Here is a 25,170-nt window from a genome sequence, read left to right on the forward strand (position 1 = left end):
TGCGACGTGACTCACGAAGAAGTGACAACGCGAAATGTCTGTTGCATTTTCACGGCTGTTCGATGACTGCATTGACGACATGACTACGGTAAATTTCATGAATTGTCGGATATCTTGCACATAAGATTATATCGATATGCAGGTACTATGCTATTATATGATATCGAACTAACTACATGTAATTTCGACTCCCCAATTTACCAGTTATCTAACCACCAGGACGTCCAAGAATATCTTCCACCGCGGATGGACCCGATCAAGATGATCCGGCCGAGGAAAGAAACTATACTGACAAAATTTAACCCAACATCCGAGTAGCTCCTCATTCCGATCGAGAATCTCTCTCGTAAACCCTTCCGCTATCGTATCAATGAAATCTTTCACACTACTCCCAGGTCCACCCCACGGTATATGAATAGTCCAATACCGATCAGACCCACGATCAAAGTAACAAGTCTTAACCCCTCCATCAGTGAAGTATACGGGATGTTTAACCCGAATAATTTGAGGGTATTTCCCAACTACGTCGTAGACCGATGATTTCCCCGCCCTGAGTGCTTGTTCAACGGCATCTCCTTGATTGATATCGCTGTCTCGAACGAAATCCAAAGTTCCTACGTGTGAATAACCCCCCCTCGGAGATCTATCCACATCTCCTTCTCCCCCTTCTCTCTTACGAGAATTCCTTTCAAAACTCGCTTCAGAGTCCAGTTCCTCACTCTTCAAATACTGTCGATCTTCCGCCAGTAGATCCATCGATATATCCATCGTTGATGTCCCAACCCACTGCATCTCCAACGCCTTCATCATCGGATCCAACTTGTTAAAACCCTCACTCTCCAACTCTCTCCCGAGATACCTATTTCTCGTACTTAGAAAATTCGTCCTCTTCCCCCCTCTCTCAAGTTTTAACAAAAACCTGCCAGCGGTCAATAACCCGTGTAACCCCAATTCGGACCTCCACCCAGGTCCATCGGGCCAGTATCTAACTTCATCTGGATCAAATCTTCGAAAACTGGTGTCGAGAACATCTATCTTTTCATTATCATCCCATATTTCCTCGCAGTAGCGTTTTCGACGGAAGGGAGCGTGTTGCAGGACTGAAGTGAATACTGGGGAGACGGTTGAGAGGGTGAAGTGGTCTGTCCAGTTTACATGTTCGATTATTTGGATCAGGATTTCGGTAGGGAGGGAGAGGATCTTCATTGTATTTTCTCTCGCTCTCACTTTTTTCTCTTTCTAGCCTTCTTTCCCTTTTTTTTGCTTTCTTTTGGAAATTATGAGGTTGGTAAATGAGCGGAAATGGTAGCGAGTGACTCTGAGTTGTTGCAAGGCCGGGGTCAATATGCATAGACGAACATATGACTGAACCTGGAGTGGGGTTGTCTCGCGTTCAATGCAAGATCGGGAAATCGACTTTAGTGATACCGTGAATACGATTCCAGTCTGAGCTGTTGGTAATAGAAGATGAAAACGTGCGAGCAAGATTGTTCGAAGGTGGCGATAACTGTGAGCTACTGATCTGATCGAATTGAAGGAGCCTTGGATGCTAGCCTATGCTATGTGCAACCAACAGCGCCAACCACGTGGCGAACAACCCAAATATCCTGTTGCATTTTTTTCAGCCTCACTTTCCTGGTCAATCCTAATATAGCTAATCCTAAGCAGGTTTTCTTGATATGAATCCCGGTTTCGCTTTATTAATTTTTATAAAGGTACTCATGGGATATTTAAATACAATTTCTAGGAAGTACGCAACTTAATTGCGATTCAACCTTTGTAGATCATAGGGCACATTGATATCCACACGACGATATGGACTTGCTCAGAAGCTATTTCTATTCCGCCATGACATTGTCGAGCTTAGAAATATATCGTATTGCTTTAAATAATTGCCGTATAAAGTTAAGTCGTACGAATGAACATGTGAGTATATGTGTAAGGAATTTGATGCTAATGGTCACCGTAGATACATATATCAATAATCGAGCACTTCTCTATGGAGAGAACAGTGACTTATCCGAAATAAAAAGGTTATCCATATCCCCCAAAACGGCTTTAAACGGTTCCTCACCCCCAGAATCCTTCGATAATCCTTGTCCCGAAATCTCAGACATAGCTTTTTTAGTAGTAATACTCCTTGCCCGAAACGAAACCTGCGAACCCGAAAATCCAAAGTTAAAGGATTCAGCAGCAGAAGGATCCTTCAATTGTGCAGTATAGCAACCCTCCTCGTCCTGCACATATAAATCTTGATGTTCCGGTTCCACAACGAAGACCAGTAATCTGACCACAACCCCAGGAAGATCTGAAACCCCTCCTTTCGAGTAACAAGTGAAGAAAGCGACACAACCGCAGACTTGTTTGTACCTATCTAATACGTGTTTCGTAATATGTTTGTTGATCCCTTCCATGAGTACTTTTAATGTCGTTTCTGCAGAGCAAAATACGTCTGGAACCGTGATATATGCGACATCCGGTGGGTTTATGATATCACGGTAGGTATGGGCGTTGAGATAGACCGTCGAGAAGTATATGCGCTGTCCCCCTCTCGAATGTGCTTTCAAACTCGGGTGTTGTCCGACAAAAAAGATGGTATCTCTTTCGAATAAGGCCAATTTTTGAATTTCCACATATTGATGATTCGCGGGGAGTATTTGACAGATATTTACCACCTGATCCCGTCTTTTCTTCAAAACTCTTTCTTCCCGTGAAAGCACCCGTTTATCGTCCGGTTTACTTGAGATTATCAAAGTAGCGGTACGATCTTCACCTCTATACATCTCCAGAAATAACTTTTGGTTGTATAACAAGAAGTTCGTGGTAGCTCTTCGGTACCGTTCGGATAAGGTTGGTTCGAACCAGTGTCTTAACACAGCAGTCTGCCCGACTCGAAGTGATCGATACCGCTTTACAGCAAACTTGTCGGTTTGAAGAAGTTCCATCCAGACATCACAGACCTGCGCCAGTGTGAAATGCTCTTCATAAGGTAGGTATTCCAAGATCTTCTCATGAATTTCGAGAGGTAGTAGTGGAAGCGTCATGCCAGATTTTGGCTTAGGATCTGGAGTAGTTTCATCGGGTTTCGGGGTAACCGGTTCCTCTGGTGTTAATAATTGAGGATTGAAATCGAATTTCGTCGCTGTTAATTTACTGCTTTGAACCAATCGAGAACGTTTTGGCTTTTTTCGTCCAAGTTTCGCTGCCGCTGTCGATGGGATGTACCTCGTTCTTTCGATTTTGTGTATATCAGGCAATTGACCATCTGAATCCTTCTTGTCGCCCGCCGAACCGATATCGTAACACCCGGAGAACATGGCTTGAATCGACTCTCAATCGTAACTTTAAGAAAAAAAATTTGACAGTTTAATTTCGAAAAGATCCCCGTCTAAGGCGCGTGAGCATTCACTTTTCGAGATCGAGGCAGAGGCGGGGTAAGTTAAATGTACTTTTTGTGTTACCAGCAAGTGTTGGCCATTGGATTAAATTGATCTGAGGAGTTGGTAGTTGAATCAAAGAGTCACCTTGAGGTGTTCGCTCTTCAGCCCAGCTCGGTTCAGCCCAATCTCAGCACACCCAACGTACACTAGTACACCATCTCTTTGTCATTTCGTTTGATTAAGCCAAAGATGCCACGTAACGACGCGAAGAAATGGCGCGTGACTACTCGCGAAAGCACGTTGATTCTTGGATCATATTTAATCTGATATATGGGGGTTATTCATATGCATATTCCGTCCGCAAGGACTCTTTCAGAGCTTTCTGACTTCAGTTGGTTACTCTTATCATTGGACTGGTCGTGGAATGAGGTCTGCAAATCGAGTTTCGGGTCTTTCGTCTGCGCTATTCCCTTGGGAGTACGATCTTACCTGAGTATACCAACCGGTTCGCTAGCCATTTATGCCTTGACTAGCCAAAGGTGTCGTGGATAGATATTACGTTCGTCTGGAATTTTACTCGAAAAAATTTATCTCTGATTATGGTATTAAATAAAACACGCCGTGAAAATGTGAAACCCCGCCAACCAGTAGTACAAAGGAGAATCAAAAATAAAGTTTAAACGTCAAAAGCAGCTGAGTAATAGTGAAATTCAAATGTTTGCGGCAAAGAACCAAAGACAATCTAGCCACTACTTCTAGAAATTCACTTCTATCATGCAAATCCTCGAATCACGCTTAGGCGTGAACAGAGACAGGTTTCGAGTAACCTTGTCCGACAAACGATCCTGGTCCACTGTGGGCATCCTTAACCGGCTTTGGTTCAACACCGACACGCTCCTTGCTCAACAAATCGACCAATAGTGGATTTGGCCTTCCTTCCCTCTTAACGCCATCAATACCCTTCTCCCTGAACTCAGTGACCTGATTGACATAAGAATCGAACAAGAAGCTGCTGTCCAATGGACCTCCCTTTGCCTCTGGATGGAACTGGGTTCCCATGATGGGCTTGCTCTCATGGATAATTCCCTCATTCGACTGATCATTCAAATTGATGAAGTATGGTTTCCAGCCAGCTGGGAGAGTCGAGACATCGACGGCGTATCCGTGGTTCTGGGAAGTGATGTGGCATCGACCGGTGGTAAGGTCGAGAGCTGGGATGTTATGAGCACGATTACCGTACTTGAGCTTGATAGTCCTGGCACCGGCAGCGAGAGCGAGAAGCTGATGTCCAAGGCAGATACCCATGATAGGGCCATTGTAAGATTCCATCAACTTTCGAAGATGGTAGACGGTTGGGGCGCAGTGAGTTGGGTCACCGGGACCGTTCGAAATGAAGACACCGTCGAAGTGGTGGGCAACCTTGTGGATTGGGTAGTCCCATGGGAAACAGGTGACAGAGGCTCCACGACCAACGAGAGATCGGAGAATGTTCTCTTTGACACCGCAGTCGATGACGGCAACGTGAAGATCTCCAGAGGAGGAGACGTGGAATGGGGCCTTAGTAGAAACTTTGGCGACCAAGTTAATTTGTTCGGGATCAATGAAAGCTTCGTCCTCATCCGCATCGTATTCCTCGCCGATGGTGATACGAGCAAGGGAAGAACCCTGTTCACGGAGGAATGTGACAATATCTCGGGTGTCGACTCCAGAGATAGCTGGGACACCCTCACGGGCGCACCAGTCTCCGAGAGACTCGACCGCAGTCCAGTGTGAGTATTGGAGGGCGGCGTCCGCAACAACAATACCAGCGGCTTGGATATGTGGAGACTCGAAATACTTCAAAAGACCGGCTTCATCGCGGTCACGTCCGGGAACACCGTAGTTACCAATAAGGGGTTGGGTGAAGACGAGAATTTGTCCACGGTATGAAGGGTCGGTCATAGATTCTGGATATCCGACCAGAGCGGTAGAGAAGACTGCTTCTCCAGAAATATTTTGCTTGGCGCCAAAGGACTTGCCATGGTAGACGGGACCTCCCTGTATAATATAATTAGCTCACAAACTACCATGTAACAAAATAGTTAAGCTAACCTACCCTGATGGTGAAGGTAGCCCGGTCATACGAAACAGGAGTGGCACCACGGTGGATCTCTGGCATCAATCGGCCAGAGCTACCCGTGACAGTGGCGAGGTACCGCTTCCCAAGAGCACCCTTGAGCAGGGATTTGGAGTGTTGATTGAGCATTCGTGTAGCCATCATTTTTGTTCTGGTTATGTGTAATGCTGGGGAGAAACTGGCTAATGATATCTTGAAGCGAGTAGAATATATGAAATGAGTGAAGATGTTGCGATATCAACGGACGCTCAATTACTGTGAGCAGGTTTTCCAAATATGGTCTGTTCCGCACCATCAACTCTTATTAGTTATTCGTTACTCCCCGTCATGATGCCGTGCCTACAAACTAGGCAGGTGACACGACACATAAACGACCCAATTAAGGTTCCCTGTTTATGATATCATGCTTCCAATACTCTAGTAGCAAACTCGGGAGATTTATTGGAAACATACCTGAGATGTAGTCCTATAGCCACGTTAGTCACACGCTCAAGAACAACAGAAAGAAAGACATCAAAGGCAGCTTACTTGGGAAGTAAAGGTTGTTGGGCAAAATCGCATACGTGCGGTGGTAGAGGTCAAACCTCCCGCAGGAACAATTGAGAGAGTTCTATGAATAGCAGACGGAGCTGATCACGAGAATATGATCTTCCGAGAAGGGAGGTTGTTGAAGCTGTGATGGTTGAGGGAAATGGTTGTTTGTAACAGCTAAAAGATTCGCAGGAATCGTTGAGTCTTTTGGGGGGTTTTTCTTCAGATAGAGCTAGTCAGATCTTGGTAAGGTACCGCTTGGAACGGCGTTCAAATCGGAGATGGGATCCGTAACAAGGAGCAAGGCAGCCAGTCAGAACGAAGCTGAATGGAATCGGAAGGGTGTCGAGTGAGGCTCCTTGGTGAAAAAATTTGCGGCGGGGAGGTTGGAAGGATGGTGAGGTTAAATTCGAGGGAAGAGGAACTCGTCCAAGAAAATTTGCGTCAGAACAAACAAGGGCCTCGCCTCCGGAAACGGGGCTCTAAATACAACAGAGACAACACATAATTATAATACAGTCACCATCTCGAGACTTCAAGGCTAAGTCAGGTTATTCCGGTAGCGTCGAAAGATAGGAGTCGAAAAGCTCATATATCATCAGAACCGTCGTCAGCATTGTCGGTGGATATATATACTGGTAAAAGTCGCAATATTCGAGCGCGATGAATAGACTGAGCTCGCCGACGTGCCAGCCCCGTAACTTTAGCACCCGCCTGTAGTAAAAGTATTACCATATCCTGCCGGCCTTGTTCTACCGCTAATTCTAGCGGTGTCCCATACAAGACGTAAGAAGTAAGGCTTTTAAGGTCAAGCGCCCAAGCTCCAGTCTCGGAACATTTTGGCAAGTAAATCTGACGCCAAATATTGTAATCCTGCCAGTCAAAGGTTTCTTCCAAGCCAGCATGCGTGCCCGACTCAATAAGCAACCTAGCCAACTTCAGGTCTCCGTGGTATGCTGCTTCTTGCAAAGGTGTGCAAAGATACACACCTATTTTTGTTTCGAGGGCGAACCTGTCCCAAACATAGCCCTTTTGCTTTTCGACTTGTACCAGAACTTCGATCACCCGTAGTGCCCAGCACTCCCCTCGACCAAAACCCCCGCCGAATATCCTCCTTCGAGCCTTGATGGCACGAGATAGCGCAGAGTAGTGACTAACCCCACGGTTGATCCGTGCCCTAGCATCGCATAACCTTTTAACTATAGCAAACGTCGTGGAATTCGGGACACATTTATCAAGGACAACATCCAATACCGTTGTCTCGCCACAATGGCAGGCTCCCTCATTAATATCCCATCCAATGTCTACAAAGTATTCGAATACTTCAAACACACTTTGACCGATTTCTCTCTGGCCTCCACCCCCACTTTCATCTATTGATTCCAGAAAAAGTTTAGTAATATTATCATTAACATTACCCTCGTGTAAAAGTTGAATAACCGGCCGATATAAGTTCGAGTCCGATTCATTTGACCCAGAAAAATATCGTAAATACTTGTTTAAAGCAGGTATATCGATGGCTCCCCGCCAAGCAGACTTGATGATACTTCTCAGGAAGGGGCTTCGGTGCTTGCGGCTTATATACCAGCCAAACTTCTGTATATTCTTGGCAAATCTTAAAGCTTGAGTAGCGTTTCGCCCCCACGAAAATATATCACGGGATGTGATACCAAGAAGTCGTGATAAACCTCTCGTCAGTACACGAAATCCAGTATCAACCGCCTTTTTATCTCCAATCATTTCCAGATTGTCAATTAGTGTTCCCCGACGATATTCACCCCGGTAATTTGCCACATGATAAATCATAGACCTAAAGCGATCTGAACTGTAAGTTTGAATAACAAGCTCCGAAGAATCGATTGTTGCCGTAGCGTCAAGAACCATAGTATATTCGAATTTAGAGGTATTTTCATTCCATCTTAGATGGAAACGGCGTCTTCTTCGAGTTTTCTGTAAATCTTTGAGACCCCAGCCAAACTCTGAGAAAAGAAGGGCCTCAACTGTAAAATCAAACTCGGGGCTGTCAATTGGTGTATATATCAATAAAAACATACACACCACCTCAGGCTGGCGAAATCGGGTATCAGGTACCCATAACCCTTCCAAGATGCCAATCCCACACCCCCGTATTACCGCAATCTCAAGGGGTGATATTTCTTCGAATGAACTTTTCAAATACTGGCATTCTGATTTCCAACTGCACCCAGTATCGTCCTCAAGGCACCAATATAGAGGTGGTACAGAGCCTGTGAGTTTCGGATCAGCGCCCGCTGAGAGAAGTCGGTTAATGATCCTTCCGAAGTTTGATCGTACCGCAATTAGCAATGGCGTAACGGAATACATCTTTTTAAATCTTATCCAAGGGTCTGTTAAGCTACGGGATGGTAGTTCACAGGTTTGGGGTATAAAAAAACGTTTATTTGGGTCCGCTCCCGCCTCAAGAAACAACTGAGTTGTTGCTTCGTCTCCCATAGAAATTGCATAGAGTAGGTAGCTAGGACTGTGGAGATCCATCCTCGAGGATAAAAATTTAATGAAATTCTCGTGTCGGTTATTAGTCGCTTTCATTAACAAGTTAATGCAGCTAAGATCGATCATGTGATCCAGACAGTCTCGTTCCCAGTCATATGGCCATGCTTCCATAGGCAGTGGTTTAAATTTAAAGCCTACCGTATCTTGATCATTGAATGTTAGAAATTTCCAGGAGGGGCCAACAGAGAGCCCGCTCTGTTCGTATAATTTACACACGTGTGGAAGACGGGTATGTCGGTTAATACCGGCCGAGAGTGCCAATACTTCCAAAATTGCCGTCGAATTATGCCGGAGTCCAAGGTCGCACTGGCTGTGCATTTCCAAATCCATCCCACCCCAGAACTGACATAGATATTGAGTCTTCCGGATATCTTCACAGCGATAGGTGGTGTTAAGTGTCTCAGCGCTTGGCTTGCAGCCACACAGTAATAGAACATATAAGTCGTCGAAACCATAGTTCTCTTGATACTTGTGACATACGGCACCGACGAGATAGTTTCCCAATTTTACCGACTCTTTTGTGTCTATGCTTACTATGCAAGTGAGAAGACTGTCGAGCTTGTGAGCTTTGAGCAGCTTGAGAACTGTCGGCTCCCATTCCAAATCGTCCCAGAATTCGTTATGCATAACAGAGAGTGTTCGTTGGATGAAATCGTAAATAAAGTTGGTTTCTCCGGCACGAGTGATAGAGAGACGGACACCCGAAGCAGATCTGGATGGCTCCAGAACATTCCTTGTAACATGGGAGTTCTCGATTCGTGCATGCGGATATAGGTCCGGGGCCAAATCATGCATATCGATATCGTAGTTTGCAATAGGCTCATCAGTGACTTCATATGATGTCTGAGCCCTAAGCCCCGAGCCGGAAGACTGCAAGTGCGCATTATCTTGCTGAGATCCGCTAGCGTTCTGGGACAACATCGGATCGATGATCTCCAAGCCATCTGAAGTACAATATTGTAGTTCGCTCACACCTTTGCGAATAGCAAAGATCATAACGCTTGTTAGTTAATAATAAAGTAGAGAATGTCGCTCTACGGTGAAGTTTACACCTACTTTTCCGCTGGGCCCCTTCAAAAGCTCTATGCCTCCAGAAACCCTTTCTAAGCTTCCGCGATGATTGGCGGACCCCGTTCAGGTAAACCTCATGCGTAGCGTGACCTACAGAACCAATCGACTTGCTCTTATCTATCTCGATTTGTGCCAGTATATAATCTTCTTTTTTCAAATTTTTGCGAATTTTCCACTTTTTCAGTTGGTATTCGAGTTGGCTCTTGCTAAAGGGGGCCAAGTCTTGTTAGCTAGATTTCCGATATTATATTGTAGAGAACTACTCTGAATGGTAGCGCCCAAGGAGTCATACGTGATAGTCAAGCCATCTCTAGCTTTAGCAACATACTGAATGATTTCTTTATTGGTTCTGTTTTGACGGAGATAAAGTTCTTCTATTGTTCCTCTCAAGCTTTCCCAAGGAATTTCAGTCCGTGTATGTGGCACAGCTTGTGGCATTTTGGGAGAGTTCGTGTTGTTCTTGATCAACTGAAAAGGCTGATATATTTCCGGAGGATATTAGGGTAAATTTAAAAGTGAGATCTTGGGAGGAGTGACGGGGGTCGCAGAGGTGCGATAAGCTTGCGATTTCAATTGCCTGTCCTAAGAGAAAAAGTTTTCAGTCAAAGTGACGATAACGACCTGCCGTGGATTTATATGTTGAAAAGGGACGTCTGATGTCAAATAGAGCTCTAGAGGGACCCTTTGACTGGACTTCGAGCGTAAGGCGAATATATGCAGATTGAGTTGACTGTCCAAGGATTAACTGGCGGGAATCCAAAATCTGAACATGGTCTAAAATCTGAACACGGGCTGGCCCGCAGGGCTGTGCGTGTATGTAAATACCTGTGTGGGATCCAAATCTGAGCTAGCTAATCAGAACCAATCGGAACCGAATCCAAAATCTAAACAGGGTTCAGTATCTCCTGCGTACAGAGTACTTACATATGTAACTCATGCAAGCCGGCCCAAAATCTGAACAAGGGCTAAAAGGCTGGCTTACTCTGCACAAAACTTCTTCTATATGGTTTCACATCACTGCCACGTCGGCTAACAACCACTCTGATCTCATAAGCCTTCTCACCTACCCACCACAAAGCTGCGCTTTGGCTCCCCGCCAAAAGAGTGAACGGAATCTCTGTTCCTCCTCACACTGTCAACTCTGAACGACGCACTCTCTTTGATTCGCTTTTTTGTCACTTTTTTTCTGTTCTAAAAAAAAAAAGAGAGAAGTTCACAGTCTCCACATTTGTCTCGTAAACCAGACCCGGGAACCCACCTTCGGTGGGCCACATGCACGCAGACATATTTCAAAAATCACTACAGGTAGATTGACCAAACCATAGGTGAATGAAATGCTATCAACTAGTCTCGTGACCGGACTTTTTGTGTTCAATTAAGTATATTAATGCACGGCAAACAAAATGAACACATCTTTGAACTCCAAAAATATCCATATACCCCAAACCTACCATTAACACTCGCCCGTAGCCTTTGAATAGATATCTCGATAGTGTAGAAATAGTGTGCAAAACATTATCCGTAGGCGGCAGAAGCCGCAGGAGTAAAGTTAAGACTCGTCTGCGCTTGATAGTTGTAGGCTTGAGAAGTGTGAACCGACGAAGCACGATACGTGTGCAACGGTAAGATGTATTCATGATCTCTACCGCCGTAAGGAATTCCTAATATATAGACATAGTGGGGAAATTTTTAGCTCATATAATTTTAGTATAAATTCAGAGAGATAGATTAGAAATACCATACCGTTGAATAGGTCGGCTGGTCTTCTTTGGTCTTCCAAAGCTCGGATCTGAAGGCGTAGTTGATATATTCCAATACATAAGAGTGGTAGCCCAAGGAAAAGTGTGACAAGTGCGATTATAGCCTCTGGTGAAAGTCCCATCATGTGAGATGTCGTAGTATTCTTTTTCCAGATACTTCGAAAAGTATACTTAATGATCTCGTCGGTTCTCGGTATGAATCCCTTTGTAATGATTATATCAAGGGTAATATATGACTTCTCGAGTCGAGGACTGTCGAATTGAATGTTGATGTCAGGGCGACCGAGCTTATAGAATAGGAAATAAACCTTCTAAGTGGTCTCCTTCCCGGTTGAAGTTTAGTAATTGAAAAAGAGATCGATCTTTTCTGAAGTTGGGGAATTGATCAATTGAGGACTTGTCCCATTTATTATATATGCCGCGTACCATCCTCAGCTTCTGTAATTAATGACCCTGATTGTATAGTAAGTCTTGAAGGGTACTCGGAAGATGCAGCGTCGCCAACACTTTTGTCGAAGCGTAGCCGGGCAAAAATCCGAACATGGTCAAAACCTGAACATGGTCAAAATCTGAACAGGGTCAAAATCTGAACAGGGTCAAAATCTGAACCGACCAAAATCTGAACCGGGGTATTCTTTGCTCTAGTGCCGTGTTCTCGGGCTCACCCGCCACTTGTCTCGTAAACCAGACCCGAGAACCCACCTTCGCAGGTTTTCACAATATTATAGCATCAAACCCCAATAAATACCACAACCCAGGGAGGGGTATGAAAGCTTGTCTCATCTTCGGGGTAGGTTGAGTAGGAGACAATTTGCATGCAAGACTTCATTCTGGAAAAGCACCTAATCTGATAATTAAATATGTGGCCATGGCCAAGGCGAAGAAGAAAGTTACTTTGGCGCGGAACCCTAGGGGTGTTTTGCTCGACTACATTTCAACATTATCGACCTGACAATGGAAAGCGAGAGAGACAAAATAATACCTGCGTGATGCCCCCCTTTGTGACCTTTGGAAACTAGACCATCTGCGTGCAAGTCTTGGCCCGGCTATCATTACTATATATGTATCTTATGGGATTTTGATATCTCCTTTGGTTTCTGGGCCCGCGGGCCCGGGACACCAGCTTATTTAGTGGTTAAGAGGTCTCAATTAGCCCCAAAGCGAACTTTAGGCAGGAGTTCCGTTCTAAAAAATATTAAAATTCGAAAGAGAAGTGAAAGAGGATGTCCATTCGTGGGAGCGGGAGCATCAACTAGCCATTATATATATGCTAAATTAGGTTGAATACGATGTTAGCCAATTGAGGCGAAGTGATCAAGATCTTAAGATGATATTCGGATAAATTCAATCTCGTTCTGAACGTCTCAATTGAAAGAAGGTATTTGGGTAACAAGATCTTCTAGTGTAGGGGCCTTAAATTTGGATCCATGGACGACGTCCGGACCGGAATCGAATCGTCCAGTAGCTAGTAGGTAATCGATATAATCCATGGCCAGTGTTCCGGTTCTTACCCGGTGTGACGTGACTGTTAGGCTCTCTCGCTGAACACCCTTGTGTGACAATGTCCCGGCCGAATCCAACAGGGACAACTCAGAAATGCCGATGTCAATGGACATGTCGACATCATCGCTCTCAACAAGACTAGCCCACTCTATCTTTATAAATTTAATGATCTTTCGACTTATAATCATTTATCGATATATACCAATGCGAAGCCTCTTTTTTTAAAGAATTTCATTCATCCTTACCAATTCTAAGCGTTACCCTTCCTTTTCTCTAACCTAGAAACAATTTTAAACTACTTGCATAGTATCGATATATATATATATATCTCATGTCTGGTAACAAGTGCAGATTTCTTCAGTATATTAGCTAGATGTGATCCATGGATGGCAATGAAATAAATGATTAGAAGAAAGCTCGGAGGATATATAATTGTATGCAATAGCTGATATCTTTTTAATTTTACAAGCTAGGGAACTGTAGACGCCGTATCAATAGTCCGTAGGCATCGAAAGCCTAAGCTAAGCTGACCACCCTAAGGGCGATGCAATAGTGGGCTGACAATTGGCGTGTTTAATTAACCTAGTATCGGTTTCTAAACTGGAAGGCTGTGCATGCACGCAGCATTTTCACCCGACTGTACTCAAGCTCAGCATAATAGACTATGAGACTGTCTCTCGAAAAATTATAATTAAAACGGGTTGATCAAATTTGATAGATATGTCTACACAACTGGTACCTTGGTGATGTAGACTATTAGGATTTGTCGATATTAAGGCCAAGCTTTCGGTCCCAGCCTTGGCACACCATATCCCACGCAATAAGTTTGTTTCCAACACAATATACCGGGTGGAATGATAATCGAAGCTATTTTCGAAAATACCAACGAGATCTCGAGAAAACTCCAATTCATGAATTCCAATTCACATACTGCATACGTGAGTCGTCCAATATTTCAAGATCATTATATCCGCCTCCGTCTCAATTCTAAAAACCCCGACGAAAAGATTCGGTCCGGACTGCTGAAAATCTAGAGTTAAGATAGACAGATGTTTGAGTTTGAACTTGATGGCTATAACCTTGTGTATGTGTCGCCGAAGAATGGTATACGTGCAATGGTAAAATGGGATATCGTCCGCCGCCGTAATCAATGCCTAAAGAATGAACTTGAGGGTCTTCTTGGTTAATTTTCGTTAAGCTTAGAGTGAGATTTTAAACCGAAATAATCATACTGTTGTGGGGAGCGACAGCGAATATTCCCTGATCCCTCGAGGCTCGCATCTGATGGTAGAGTTGGTATATGCCAATAAATAATGATGGTAGTCCGAGTACAATAGCAACAATTGCGATTATAGCTTCTGAAGATAATCCCATCATACATAAAGATAAAATTGAGGAGTATGATGTGAGTTGCAAGAATATATGCGTTTACGAAAAGAGGGGGATATATATATATGTGCATATGATTTCGAGGCAGCCGCTAGTCGTCGAGTTCTGGAGACCAGCGAAACACGTATACGCGTAGCTTAGATGAATGCGGTGACCTCTGGCGATGAAGTTATTTGAAGGGTTTATTTTCTGTCTTTTATTATATTTTATTATATTTTTAATTTCTCCCTAAAAAAAAAAAGAGGGGGAGAGAGACCACCCGTTGAAGTTTGGAGACAGTTGTGAAGATTGGAGTTGAGAAAGTTGAGAAGAAAAGTGTTGCTGTCAGATCGAGCGGAGGCAAATTGTTTTCCAAACACAGTCTCATAACCAAGCTGTGTTCCAAACATACGGGACTGTTGTTCAACTGTTCCAATCAGCCTAACTTTGCTCCGCTGTCTAGTTTCAGGCTGCGTTCATGGAGCTCCACGGACGAGCAAAAAGCCTGATCCCGAGACTGCAGACTAGCTGTGTTGCAAAAAATATGACCTAAAATACCACATCAACAACACAAAATCAAATCTCATTTAATTTTTAAATACAAAACCTAAAAAATTAAAACTTACACCTAATTAAATAAACATTTCAATCATTAGTAAAAAGCTTTCCTTTCCATTAATCCTGTTCCTAATCTATATTCGTAATATCGAGGGTGCTAAGTCGCACTAAGTAAAAATAATACTTTTTTTATATGGAAAATTGGGAGGCCAACTTATCAAATTCTGCTTAGGAAGTGGTGGGGCATGGACACAGGAAGGACCATTAGAGACCCTTCCTTTAATTCAGTTGGGCATTATTGTCTGATTTGGTCTCTCTTGGTTGCTAGATTTGATCAATTATTGTTAAATTATGCATGTTAAGAATGTTAAAGAAAAACAATGTATTTTTTTATACAGGGAAATTAGAAGTACCGAATTCTGTCGGGAGGGCTGCATGCGGGGCACGGATACCGGGACAACCGTTAGAACCCCTTCTTTTCAGTCGGGTGTTTAACCTAAAGAATTGAGTTTGAATTGGGCACAAAGAGCTTAGAGGGTAGCAGATGGATAGCTATACCGTAGATCTATAGATAGCATGTCAAGTAACCCAAATGTGATCTCGTATCCGGGTACGTACTCAGAAATCGATCCGACCGAGCTCTCCATCGATATCACTATAGTACTCGCAAACCCTAGGCTATGCAGGGAGCACACTTACCTAACGTTAATTAACAAGAACAATAATGACGTTGGGGTCCGCAGAATTGGAAATTCTGGAATATTACCTAATAAGCTGTAATATTTGCTCCTTGATATATAAAGATTTATCAATCTCGAGAATTAGAATATGTATTTTCGGGTACGTATCTGCATTGTGTACTCCCTATGTGATTACACACAATTACTTGGATATCGCTGAGGAAATCGATCTATACCAATCCAATTATCTAGTTCGCTAGGGCGTACCCATAGGCCGAAAGATATAAGCAACATCATACGTCGGGATAATATCGCGTGTTCTTTCAATGAGTACACCATTGAATCAAAACTTTTCTCTATATTAAAATACAAGTAAAATAATTGAAATAACCACTCGAAAAGAAACATATAGAAGGAAAAAGAAGAGAAATCAACGAGGGAATACAAGCGTTCTTGTGAGCTGGCCGGGAGGATATAGTGGAATACTGGACGCCGTCGACTAGCTCGGTCGAATATGGAGGGACGTGGCTAGCGCTTGGGTGTGGCCTGGAGTTCATGCCGATATAAGTACATAAGTACTTATATATCGTATCGGGATGCAAGCTTGAAAGGCTTAGTAACCGATCTATCCAACTGAATAAGGACATCATAAAATCTGCTTACATTTTTTGGATTGCGTCGGGTACATAAGAGATGTATATGGGTATCGATAGTCAGGCGCTGGCGGTTACGAGGTATTCAGTTTCCAACTCATGCTCTACATTGGGAACGTGTCGAAATCTAGGAGTAGAATAGACGTTTCTTCTGCCCCTAGGCATAGGAATATTTAAAATTGTGTAGGTTCGCGTTAACGTCTGCGTTTGGGTGAAGCTTGAGCTTGACGTCACCCTGAAGGTGTTGGGGTTTGTGGCTAATCCGGGCGGCGATCGGGATCGGTCCGCGACGCTCGCGGGCCCCGGGCAGGGGCCGGGGTGTGCGTGCACGTGATGCACAGCTTCTAAATGGACAGGCGAGTTGCTAGGTCGGCGTCCCGCTATAAAGCCGAAAGAGAATCAGGTGCTTATATTAGCATTGGCCTGTAAGTTTACATCCCGGGCAGTGAATAGGTTTGTTTATATGTATCACCGGGGGCACTAGGTTTTAAACGTTTGCTCAGAATTGAGGAATATTGACCCCACCTTCAATATCGACCCTTCTTCGGTACCTTAATGCTTTCAATTGCAACAAAAGCTGGTATAACCCAATGAAAAGCAGTGGAAGCCCAAGAACCAGGGCCACAAGCCCGATTGTAGCTTCTGGGGTAAGTGGCATCTTCAAATTTTTAGTCCACAGAGTTTAAATTTAACAGGACCAACGCCTGATCAGCTGACCAGCTATGTTCACCAGAATATTCGAGTGTGTATTGGGGGGGTACTAGTTTGTAGACCTTTAATAGATACCTACTAAGTATGTCAAGCTTGCTTCAAGTTTAACCTTGGACAAAGTACCTGCAACGGTAGTCTCTAGATCTCGTCCGATAGCTTAGTTGGTTTATTGCTTGTAAATATCTATAAACTTCACGACGCGAAGCGCGAAGCGGCTCAGGTCCCGCTGCTGAGGACCGGAATAAAAACAGCGTTATCACAAATAATATTGGCCTATAAGAAACGAGGAAACCCGGAGGGAAAGAGGGAAGGGAAAAAGGAAGAGGTCTTGAGAGCGGGCTATCTTTTGGCCCGAAAGGTGTTCGATAATTCGCCCCGAGCTTGTGGCCAACTGCCGGGCGGGGGTATCCGGAGATATCCGGAGATATAATAGCTGATGCTGATATGGCAAGGCCTTTGAAAGGGCTTTGACCACAATAAGACCAAGTCTGGCAGCTTTACTCGTGCGTACTCGTTCGTTGTTTACATAGTCCACCGCTAGTATATGGGCCCCAACACATACAAGGCTGTCATAGTTGCATTGGTTCGTCGCCAGAATCACAAACGCGAAAAAACAGAGAGCTCCACCTGACTGGAGGCATGATCAACATGGGAAGTTTAAGTGGAAGATTTGCACTTGTGTACCCTTCGCGCAGGCTCGCGCAGCCAACGTAGCTTACATAGTATAGTTAATACATAGCCTACGTTCAAATGTGTGTTTGACGAGATAGTTTCGTTCACTCGACGTTTTCAAGCTGTAGCATAGATATTGTATTGTCTAGGAAGCTACTCGCATGTATATCAGTGGGTAAAGTCTAGTATATACTATGTATAAGATTCAAAGGCGCGCATGTATACAGTGTTATTTCACTTCTACTAGTAATCCTTTATACATTTATTAAGCATATGCCGCTTACGGGTTAATTCTAGTCACAATATAATGAATACATGATCGCCTGAATATATAGTAATTGCTGAGGGAGTCAAATACGTGTAGACATCATTGAAGTCCGTATTCTCCCGTATGGCTATGCTGGCGAACGGCTACCAAAAGTGCAGCCCTGGAGGTGCATGTCGGGATATCCACCATGAGCCAGTTGGTAGTATATTATACTACTGAACAACGCACTTACAGCACCCAGCGCCCTTCTCAGCCTCCTCGACAGGCTGAATCCTCACCACAGCCCCTTTCGACTTATCCTTCTCTTGATAAACCACCGATTCCGTCCCTACCGTTCTTACCGGTGTAATCTCCTCTTCTTGTGCATTTGATCCGTCTTCATCCTCTTCTTCGTCACTGTCGTCTTGATCGTGATAACCCTGAATACCATCCAAACTCCACTTTATTGGTGATTCGACCTTGGCATTCTCCATATGCGGTGTATAATCCAGCCATGAAACCAACCAATCAGCTGTAACTCGCCCAAGAAGCTTATGGTTCGCTGAATCAAGACATCGTTTCCCGTTCTCGTGACATTGGCTACAGATGTTGAAACCTTCGTTTTCGGTTGAGCAGCCGCAGCAGTCTATATGCAAAATGCAACACGACGTTAGTTCTTGTATTAAGAAAGCATAGAGGGAATGAACGACGAGAAAAGAGACTTACGGAAATAAAACGTCCTCAACGCCCTTCCACAACAATTACAATAAACTGTCTGTAGGAAGTAAGGCACCTGATACGAAAAAGTATCATGCAAACAAGTCACCTTCTTTGCCATCGCCGGAGTAACCTTCATCCCATCCTTCTTCATCTTTGCGAGCATAAGCTCTCGACATTCAAGGTCTATTGTCACATCAATCGGTAACCGTCCGTATGGATCTTTAACCCCCAAATCCGGATTCTTCTCCAACACCGCACTTAACAACTCCGCATCTCCTCTAGAACAAGCATAAAAGACATCTGTTCTTCCAAATTCGTCTTTTGCTTCCATACTATCGTCTGCACCGCTCTCTTCAAGTGCATTTTTGAGATTTGTCACGGTATCCCAGCACATCCTTACCATAGGGAAGTTTATCAAAAACTCTTGACCGGTGTAAGCTCCGGCATCCTCCAGCTTTTGTGCACATTCTGCGAATCCTCGTCCGTCTGCTAGCTGATACCCTGTTCTGCCCCATTCGTCGCGTTGATCGAGGTTGTGGCCTTTTTGGATCATGTAATCCACTAGCCATCCGATGCCCAATCCTGCAGCGGCAATGATTCCAAACTCACCGTCGACGTAATCACCCCATCGACCAAAGGCCGTGTAGTTGACGACTTGGAAGTATAATCTCATATTATTCTTTCGATTTGAAATCCAATCTGCTACATGAGCCTTTGTAGCGTCGTCTAAGTTTGAAGCACGGTTTAGATGGTACCCCCAGTATGAAGCACAGTATTCTAGGAAACCGCAGTCTTCTAAGAATTTTTTAAACCCTTCTTTGAAATTTATTCCTTCGTCGAATTGGTGGAGTGGACCGGTGTCAAAATCTCGGAAGCTGAGGAAGTTTACGCAGAGGTTACCGATGCAGGCGTCGTCGAGTTTTGGGTATGCGAAGCGGGTACCGTCGTCTGGAGTCTTTTCGGTCGGAGGGTTGTCGGCGCTTCTGAGGATATATTCTCTGGCGGATTGGTGGATGAATCGTACTGTGCAAGAAGGTGTGCTGGCTTGTCTTGGTATAAAGAAGCCCCACCGAGATTCTTGATCATCTTCAGGCGATTCAGCGAACCTTTCTGCGGATATTATTTCCAAAAACGGGATTCTTCCGATCACTCGTTCGATATCACAGTTTATCTTCTTTTTCATGTCGCCGAGACATTTATCCTTCATATCCAACGCCAAAGCGAATTGCAGTTCTTTGACTGTGAGTGGACGACCGGATCTTGCGACCCAGAGGACTAGTTTTCCGTATATTGCAAGATTCGAACTTTCCTCGTCCTCTTCTTCTTCGGATGATGAATCAACTTCTCCGGGTGAATGGGGTGTCTTTCCATATTTCTCTCGAATGGTGGCCATAATGTGGTCGTACATCCCGAATATCTCGCGAGGAAGCTTTTCTACCATTTTCTCCAACCATTTTAAGGTAGGTGACAGCATTCGCTTGATATGGTCTTGAATACGACGGAAAGCGAGAACTACCCATAACATCATTCCTTCTGCTTTATTCGTGAGCTTCCTCTTCAATGCCAATTTGTCTTTTTCGTCGATAGTGAGTTTTGTCTGCAGTCTGCAGAGCTCGAGTTCGATTACTTGGGATATATCCTTTTCGGTAATACCCGGGTGGAGAATGATCTTTAGAGGGTTGAATTCTGAAAGGTCGTTATCTGCGATCCAGTCCGGTCTCGAACTCATGAAAAGTCTGAAGTTTGTATTCGATTTTAGAAGACTTGGAAGGTGCGTCATGAACTCTTCCATATCTCTATCGGAATGGCATTCATCCATCGCATCTACAGCACCATAAACCGGGTTTTTGGAGACTTGTAGAATCGTTGTGAAAATATCCAAAAGATTTGTAACGCCAAATTTGAACTGAGCGGGCTGAGCGGGATCCCACTGATCGCAAAGGGATTTACATTGCTTATATACCGTTGTAAAATCGCCTTTGTTCCCTTTGAAGTATTGACAGACAAAGGCCTTTAGGATTTCAATGCAGGATTCTTGTGCTCTAACTCTCTTGTTGCAGAAGTATGAGAGCAATACTGGAGTTTCCTTTTCAGGAGCAGAGGAGTTTTGTGTAACGGTTCGACAGAGGGTCTTGGTAAAGACGCTTTTACCGGAGCCGGCTTTTCCTTCTAGGAGGAGGACTTTGTGGTCCGAGGGACTTTGCCATTGAGTGTAATCGTCTGTTGAATCGATCCAGGTGAGGGTTCCTTCTGCGGCGTCTTTGATGTCGTTCATGGTGGTTATGTTGGCGGATAAAGATGAGGTGAAGACTATAGAAGTATATCAATATTTATCCCCTGAAATTACTAAATAAGGAGTTAAGAAGTTACGGCATACTCTCGCACATATGATCATTAATCGTTCCTATCATCAGTCAGTTAGACATCCTCCATAGCCATATCAGATTATTAAAAAAGGGTTGAGAACGTACTCTTCAAATGCTGCACAGTCTCTTTCTCCAAACTCCACAACGACTGTATCCTCTCCAAATCATCCTTCCACAGCATCTTAAACGTCGAAATACTATAATCTCCCTTCGTTTCATTCGCAACTGATTTACTCATATTATCCATCGTAGAGCTGATGACCTGTGAGAAAGTTGGTAGCTTTGAAGTTTCATCTTGTGCTGATGTTTCATCTTTTGCAGCTGTTTTGCTACCGGATGATTTAAAACGGTTGATGACGGAGTTACTGCGGAGGGTATCTTTGAGTAAATTACTGTCTCGACGTTTTATCTTTGGATCTGGGCCGGAGTATTCTGGTGGAGGGTCATCGGCTTGAACCATGGGATTGGAAGTTTGGGGCTGTTGTTTATTCGTCGAGGCCAGTACAGCACTAATATATATTTCTATCAGTTAGCCTCACACCCCTTTCAAAATCATGAAGTATCTTCTGAAGTTTCAATAGGTTAATAGAAGATACTAACAATCTAATATCAATAACCATCGTAACCAACAACTCCGTCTTGGCCTTATACAACCTCGAAGAATGCTCTTTAATCGACTTCTCCGTAAACGCCACACATATCGACGCCCAAACAACCTGTTTCTTCCCTCCCTTCATCTGCGCCATTATCGGCATCAATTCATCCTCCACCCCCTTCAACACCGTCTTACAATGCTTCAACTGATCTCTTATCGTATCGTATTCATCTTCCCCCGCATGCGCACCTGCAGTTGCAGCCGATAAACTGGTTTTACTGTTGTTTTTACTATTATTACCACTACTATTAAGTTTCTTGTTATCATTAAGAGAAGAAGATGCTAGTCTTTGCTTTTCGGCAGTTTCGAGACGGAGGAGGATGCTACGGAGGGATTGGACGTCATGTTGGAGGTCGGATATGTGCGACGGGGCGTCTTTGATGCCGTTGATGATTTCGACGACTGCTTTGGTGGTTTTGATGGCGGCGGAGGCGAGTGCCAGGATACCGCTGGCGAGACCGATGGCTTCGGCCATTTTTTATTATTTATTTTATTAGACAAAACTGTATTGTAGAACGTAATTAAGTAAATTTATGTCGACCGATAGCCAATAGATAGTAAAATAGGTATATAGTAGATAGATCTAGAGATCTATAAACCGTTTATTCAGTGGCGGGGAAGGCGACATGAATCAGAACGGAAAGAGAGAAAGGAGAGCAAAGAGAGAACCACCAAGGACATTGTCCCGCTTTTATTAATATTTATTCTTTACCTAATAATATTTAAACTGCTTCGTACGGCTGAACCAGTTCCGACAGAAACAGTAAAAAACCCAGTTTCTCAGGTTAGCATTCACGAAAACCCACCCGCGGCCGCTATAACAAACTGTATTAAAACGTGGGTGTGCTGTTACCTGCGCCCGCAGCCTGCATGGCTGAATGCAAGCCAGGGAGCAAGAATAAAAAATTGGCAACAGTTGCCAACGAATGATACGATCGAAGCTGAAGAGAAAACGAAAGATAAACCGGCTGATCCACTAGTTATTTGTTTATAAGGATCTGGATTTATGTATCATGTAGGTTTGTGGATTCCAGACCCCACAGGTGGACCAGCTAGTGGTGTTTAAGTGCGGCAGAAGGGGCGAACGGTGTTTCCCGTCTCCATCCCTCCCTTCCATCCATCCATCGAGTTTAATTGTCGCATGTTAATTTTGTGTCGCCTCGAAGGAAAATATCCACTTGAGAACTGCGACTTAGCTTAGCTTATCCAGCCAATTGCTTGCGAGTAGATCTGCAAAGAGTGGTGCCGGTGGCAAGGATCTGTCGCGATCTCGCTAGTTCTATTAGTTAAAGAACGGGAATAACAATAACAGGGTTTTGTAAGACTTGCAACTGGGATGTGGGGTTTCGCTAAATTTCCAGTTTAAAACGGTAATCCTCGTATTTACGAGCGTATGGGGCGAACGAGATCATGGTGATATTTTAATCCGAAGTTGATTCTAGTTTTAAATTTTTGAATTGATAGATAGAAGGAAGCTTCTTTGACTGTTGTTATTTCTCTATTCTGAATTGTCTGTTTAGTGCAGATGATCGTGTGAGGGAATAGAGAGCAAGGTGGTGTCCTATCCGCTGCAGGATATGGTAGCCCTCGTATGCATCCCATTCGCCAGTTCCACACCTGCGGGTTCCATGGCTGAACAAACCATGCATTTGAATTCAAACCTGCCAAACCCGAACATGCATTCAATTCATAACTGACAATTCGAATTCAAATTCAAAGACCAATAGATATTTCTATTATAACCAAAGTAGGAACTATCAAAAGAAATGGCAGCCACCACAGCCGCTTCCACGATCTTCAAATGCTTGAGTGGCACTTGGACTCTTCATCGAACTCTCACATCTGCAATCCCATCCTTTCCGTCCGGTACATTCACCGGATCTGCCACCTTCACTCCCATCTCCTCTTCCTCCTCTTCCTCTTCTTCTGATCAAAAACAAACCCTGCTATACACCGAAACCGGAGAACTGATAACCACCAACGGCCTTACTCTGCGTGCCAATAAAAAATACATCTACACCTACTCCCCAACCGACGATAAACTCTCAGCTTGGTTTGTCAAGGAATCACGTGGCGACGACGAAAATCGAAAAAAAGACAACAGCGAAACCGGAAACAACGCAATTGGTGGTAGTAATGCTAATAACGTGGAGATTGATTATTTATTCCATGAATTAGTGTTTGGAGATCAAGGAGGAGGTGAGGGGGTGAGTGCAGATGGGAAGTGGAAGGCGATAGGAGATCATCTTTGTATTAAAGACAATTATTCTGCAAGATATGAATTTGAGATAGGGAACGGGGAGCTTAGGAGGTGGATGCTGAGGTATGATGTTAAGGGCCCGGCGAAGGATTATGTTAGTGAGACTCGGTTTGAGAGATGATTATAATTTATTCATTTCTTCTATTTTCTTTATAGAAATAATGAAGGATGAAAAAACCCAGTGAATGTACAAGTCATTCCGTTCCATTCCGTTTAATAAACATTATAGTTTCCCTTCTCTTCCGATAACGGTACCAGGTGTTACCAGGTGTTCAATTTCATCTCATATCTTCTCGGCCTTCAAATATCGTTATACATAACCGAAAGGACAAAAACTTTTAGTATTCAGTGGCATTGACCTTCCCCTTCGCCTCCTCAAATGCTCCTTTTGCTTTTCCACCTATACATTTTTTAATAATCACCATCCAGCATTAGTTTCTTCCGATCTAAACGCACCCGGTCGATGTCGTGTTTGTCAACGTTATTTCAGATTATATATCATCATGAACATAACATTTTCGAACCTCAAACATCACAAAGCCTACTATAAAAAAAGGGGAAGGAAGATTATGGATAGATAGACGTACTGATCTCATTAGCCTTTCCCTTCGCTTCACCAGCAACTTCACTTGCTTTCCCCTGAGCTTCGCTGGCTTTGCCCTTAACAGCACCCTTAGCTTCTTCGGCTGTTGGTGTGTTTTTTCGTGCTGCGCCGACTACATCGCTGACTTTCTCTTTGACGGTGTGAGTGGCGTTTTCGGCTCCCTCGATGCCTGCTGCCAGGATTTTCCCGCTCTTTTTGTCGACAGAGTCGATTGTGTCCTGGCATTCATTTGGTGTTTAGTATAGCCACTTATATCGAAGGAGCTGAGATTGGGAGAAAAGAATACCTTAACAGTCTCTGTTACTGTCTTTTGACGGATAATGGAGGTGGAGAGGGGTCTTGTGATTGTGGAGGTTGGGAGACGGGTGATGAGTGTACGACGGATGATGGCGGACATTGTGAAGTATTTGATTTCCGTATTGATATTAATTACAACGGGTATTTGGAAGAGTCAATTTAGACTTGGTCGATTGTATTGATTGAATTGATTGATTAATTGTAATTCTGGCGATGATGTTTAGATTGTAGAAGAGAAGATGTCGAGGTATTGAAAGGGTTTGTGGTATTTATATTCTACTTGTTGTTATATAATAAATATGCTGTGGATGATATCATATCAAAGTGTTTTGGGTAAGTAGGGGGTTATGATGTCACTTTGATGTTATTCTTTCTGACAGCAACGCGTCGGCTTTTGTTGGATTATTTTGTTACGACCTTGGTTTAGTTAAGGATGGTTTTCGATAGATTGGGCAGGTTAGATGCGGCTTTAACTTGGTCAATCAG

At 43.8% G+C, this 25,170-nt stretch overlaps 9 protein-coding genes across 9 annotated transcripts; 1 reads left to right on the plus strand and 8 right to left on the minus strand.

The window, feature by feature from the left end:
- Positions 1-204: 204 nt before the first annotated feature.
- AOL_s00078g510 (uncharacterized protein) lies at positions 205-1,206 on the minus strand (the record flags this gene model as incomplete). The annotated part of the gene is made up of 1 exon (XM_011123773.1): positions 205-1,206. One exon carries the CDS (start codon positions 1,204-1,206, stop codon positions 205-207), a length of 1,002 nt encoding a protein of 333 aa, XP_011122075.1.
- A 791-nt stretch (positions 1,207-1,997) lies between these two features.
- On the minus strand, positions 1,998-3,317 carry AOL_s00078g511 (uncharacterized protein; the record flags this gene model as incomplete). Its single annotated transcript, XM_011123774.1, has 1 exon — positions 1,998-3,317. The coding sequence occupies one exon, from the start codon at positions 3,315-3,317 to the stop codon at positions 1,998-2,000; it is 1,320 nt and encodes a 439-aa protein (XP_011122076.1).
- Positions 3,318-4,175: 858 nt separating this feature from the next.
- Positions 4,176-5,640, minus strand: AOL_s00078g512 (uncharacterized protein; the record flags this gene model as incomplete). The annotated part of the gene is made up of 2 exons (XM_011123775.1): positions 4,176-5,417; positions 5,476-5,640. The coding sequence occupies 2 exons, from the start codon at positions 5,638-5,640 to the stop codon at positions 4,176-4,178; spliced, it is 1,407 nt and encodes a 468-aa protein (XP_011122077.1).
- A 2,981-nt stretch (positions 5,641-8,621) lies between these two features.
- AOL_s00078g513 (uncharacterized protein) lies at positions 8,622-10,068 on the minus strand (the record flags this gene model as incomplete). Its single annotated transcript, XM_011123776.1, has 4 exons — positions 8,622-8,663; positions 8,698-9,503; positions 9,616-9,836; positions 9,923-10,068. The coding sequence occupies 4 exons, from the start codon at positions 10,066-10,068 to the stop codon at positions 8,622-8,624; spliced, it is 1,215 nt and encodes a 404-aa protein (XP_011122078.1).
- A 1,077-nt stretch (positions 10,069-11,145) lies between these two features.
- Positions 11,146-11,512, minus strand: AOL_s00078g514 (uncharacterized protein; the record flags this gene model as incomplete). The annotated part of the gene is made up of 2 exons (XM_011123777.1): positions 11,146-11,291; positions 11,374-11,512. The coding sequence occupies 2 exons, from the start codon at positions 11,510-11,512 to the stop codon at positions 11,146-11,148; spliced, it is 285 nt and encodes a 94-aa protein (XP_011122079.1).
- Positions 11,513-12,754: 1,242 nt separating this feature from the next.
- On the minus strand, positions 12,755-13,081 carry AOL_s00078g515 (uncharacterized protein; the record flags this gene model as incomplete). Its single annotated transcript, XM_011123778.1, has 1 exon — positions 12,755-13,081. One exon carries the CDS (start codon positions 13,079-13,081, stop codon positions 12,755-12,757), a length of 327 nt encoding a protein of 108 aa, XP_011122080.1.
- A 4,934-nt stretch (positions 13,082-18,015) lies between these two features.
- On the minus strand, positions 18,016-21,998 carry AOL_s00078g516 (uncharacterized protein; the record flags this gene model as incomplete). The annotated part of the gene is made up of 5 exons (XM_011123779.1): positions 18,016-18,428; positions 18,509-20,812; positions 20,880-20,906; positions 20,974-21,377; positions 21,469-21,998. The coding sequence occupies 5 exons, from the start codon at positions 21,996-21,998 to the stop codon at positions 18,016-18,018; spliced, it is 3,678 nt and encodes a 1,225-aa protein (XP_011122081.1).
- A 1,291-nt stretch (positions 21,999-23,289) lies between these two features.
- Positions 23,290-23,904, plus strand: AOL_s00078g517 (uncharacterized protein; the record flags this gene model as incomplete). Its single annotated transcript, XM_011123780.1, has 1 exon — positions 23,290-23,904. One exon carries the CDS (start codon positions 23,290-23,292, stop codon positions 23,902-23,904), a length of 615 nt encoding a protein of 204 aa, XP_011122082.1.
- Positions 23,905-24,121: 217 nt separating this feature from the next.
- AOL_s00078g518 (uncharacterized protein) lies at positions 24,122-24,784 on the minus strand (the record flags this gene model as incomplete). The annotated part of the gene is made up of 3 exons (XM_011123781.1): positions 24,122-24,183; positions 24,371-24,605; positions 24,674-24,784. 3 exons carry the CDS (start codon positions 24,782-24,784, stop codon positions 24,122-24,124), a joined length of 408 nt encoding a protein of 135 aa, XP_011122083.1.
- Positions 24,785-25,170: the final 386 nt, after the last annotated feature.

Source organism: Orbilia oligospora, assembly GCF_000225545.1.
Source record: "Orbilia oligospora ATCC 24927 unplaced genomic scaffold scaffold00078, whole genome shotgun sequence".
Classification (NCBI taxonomy): Eukaryota; Fungi; Ascomycota; class Orbiliomycetes; order Orbiliales; family Orbiliaceae; genus Orbilia; species Orbilia oligospora.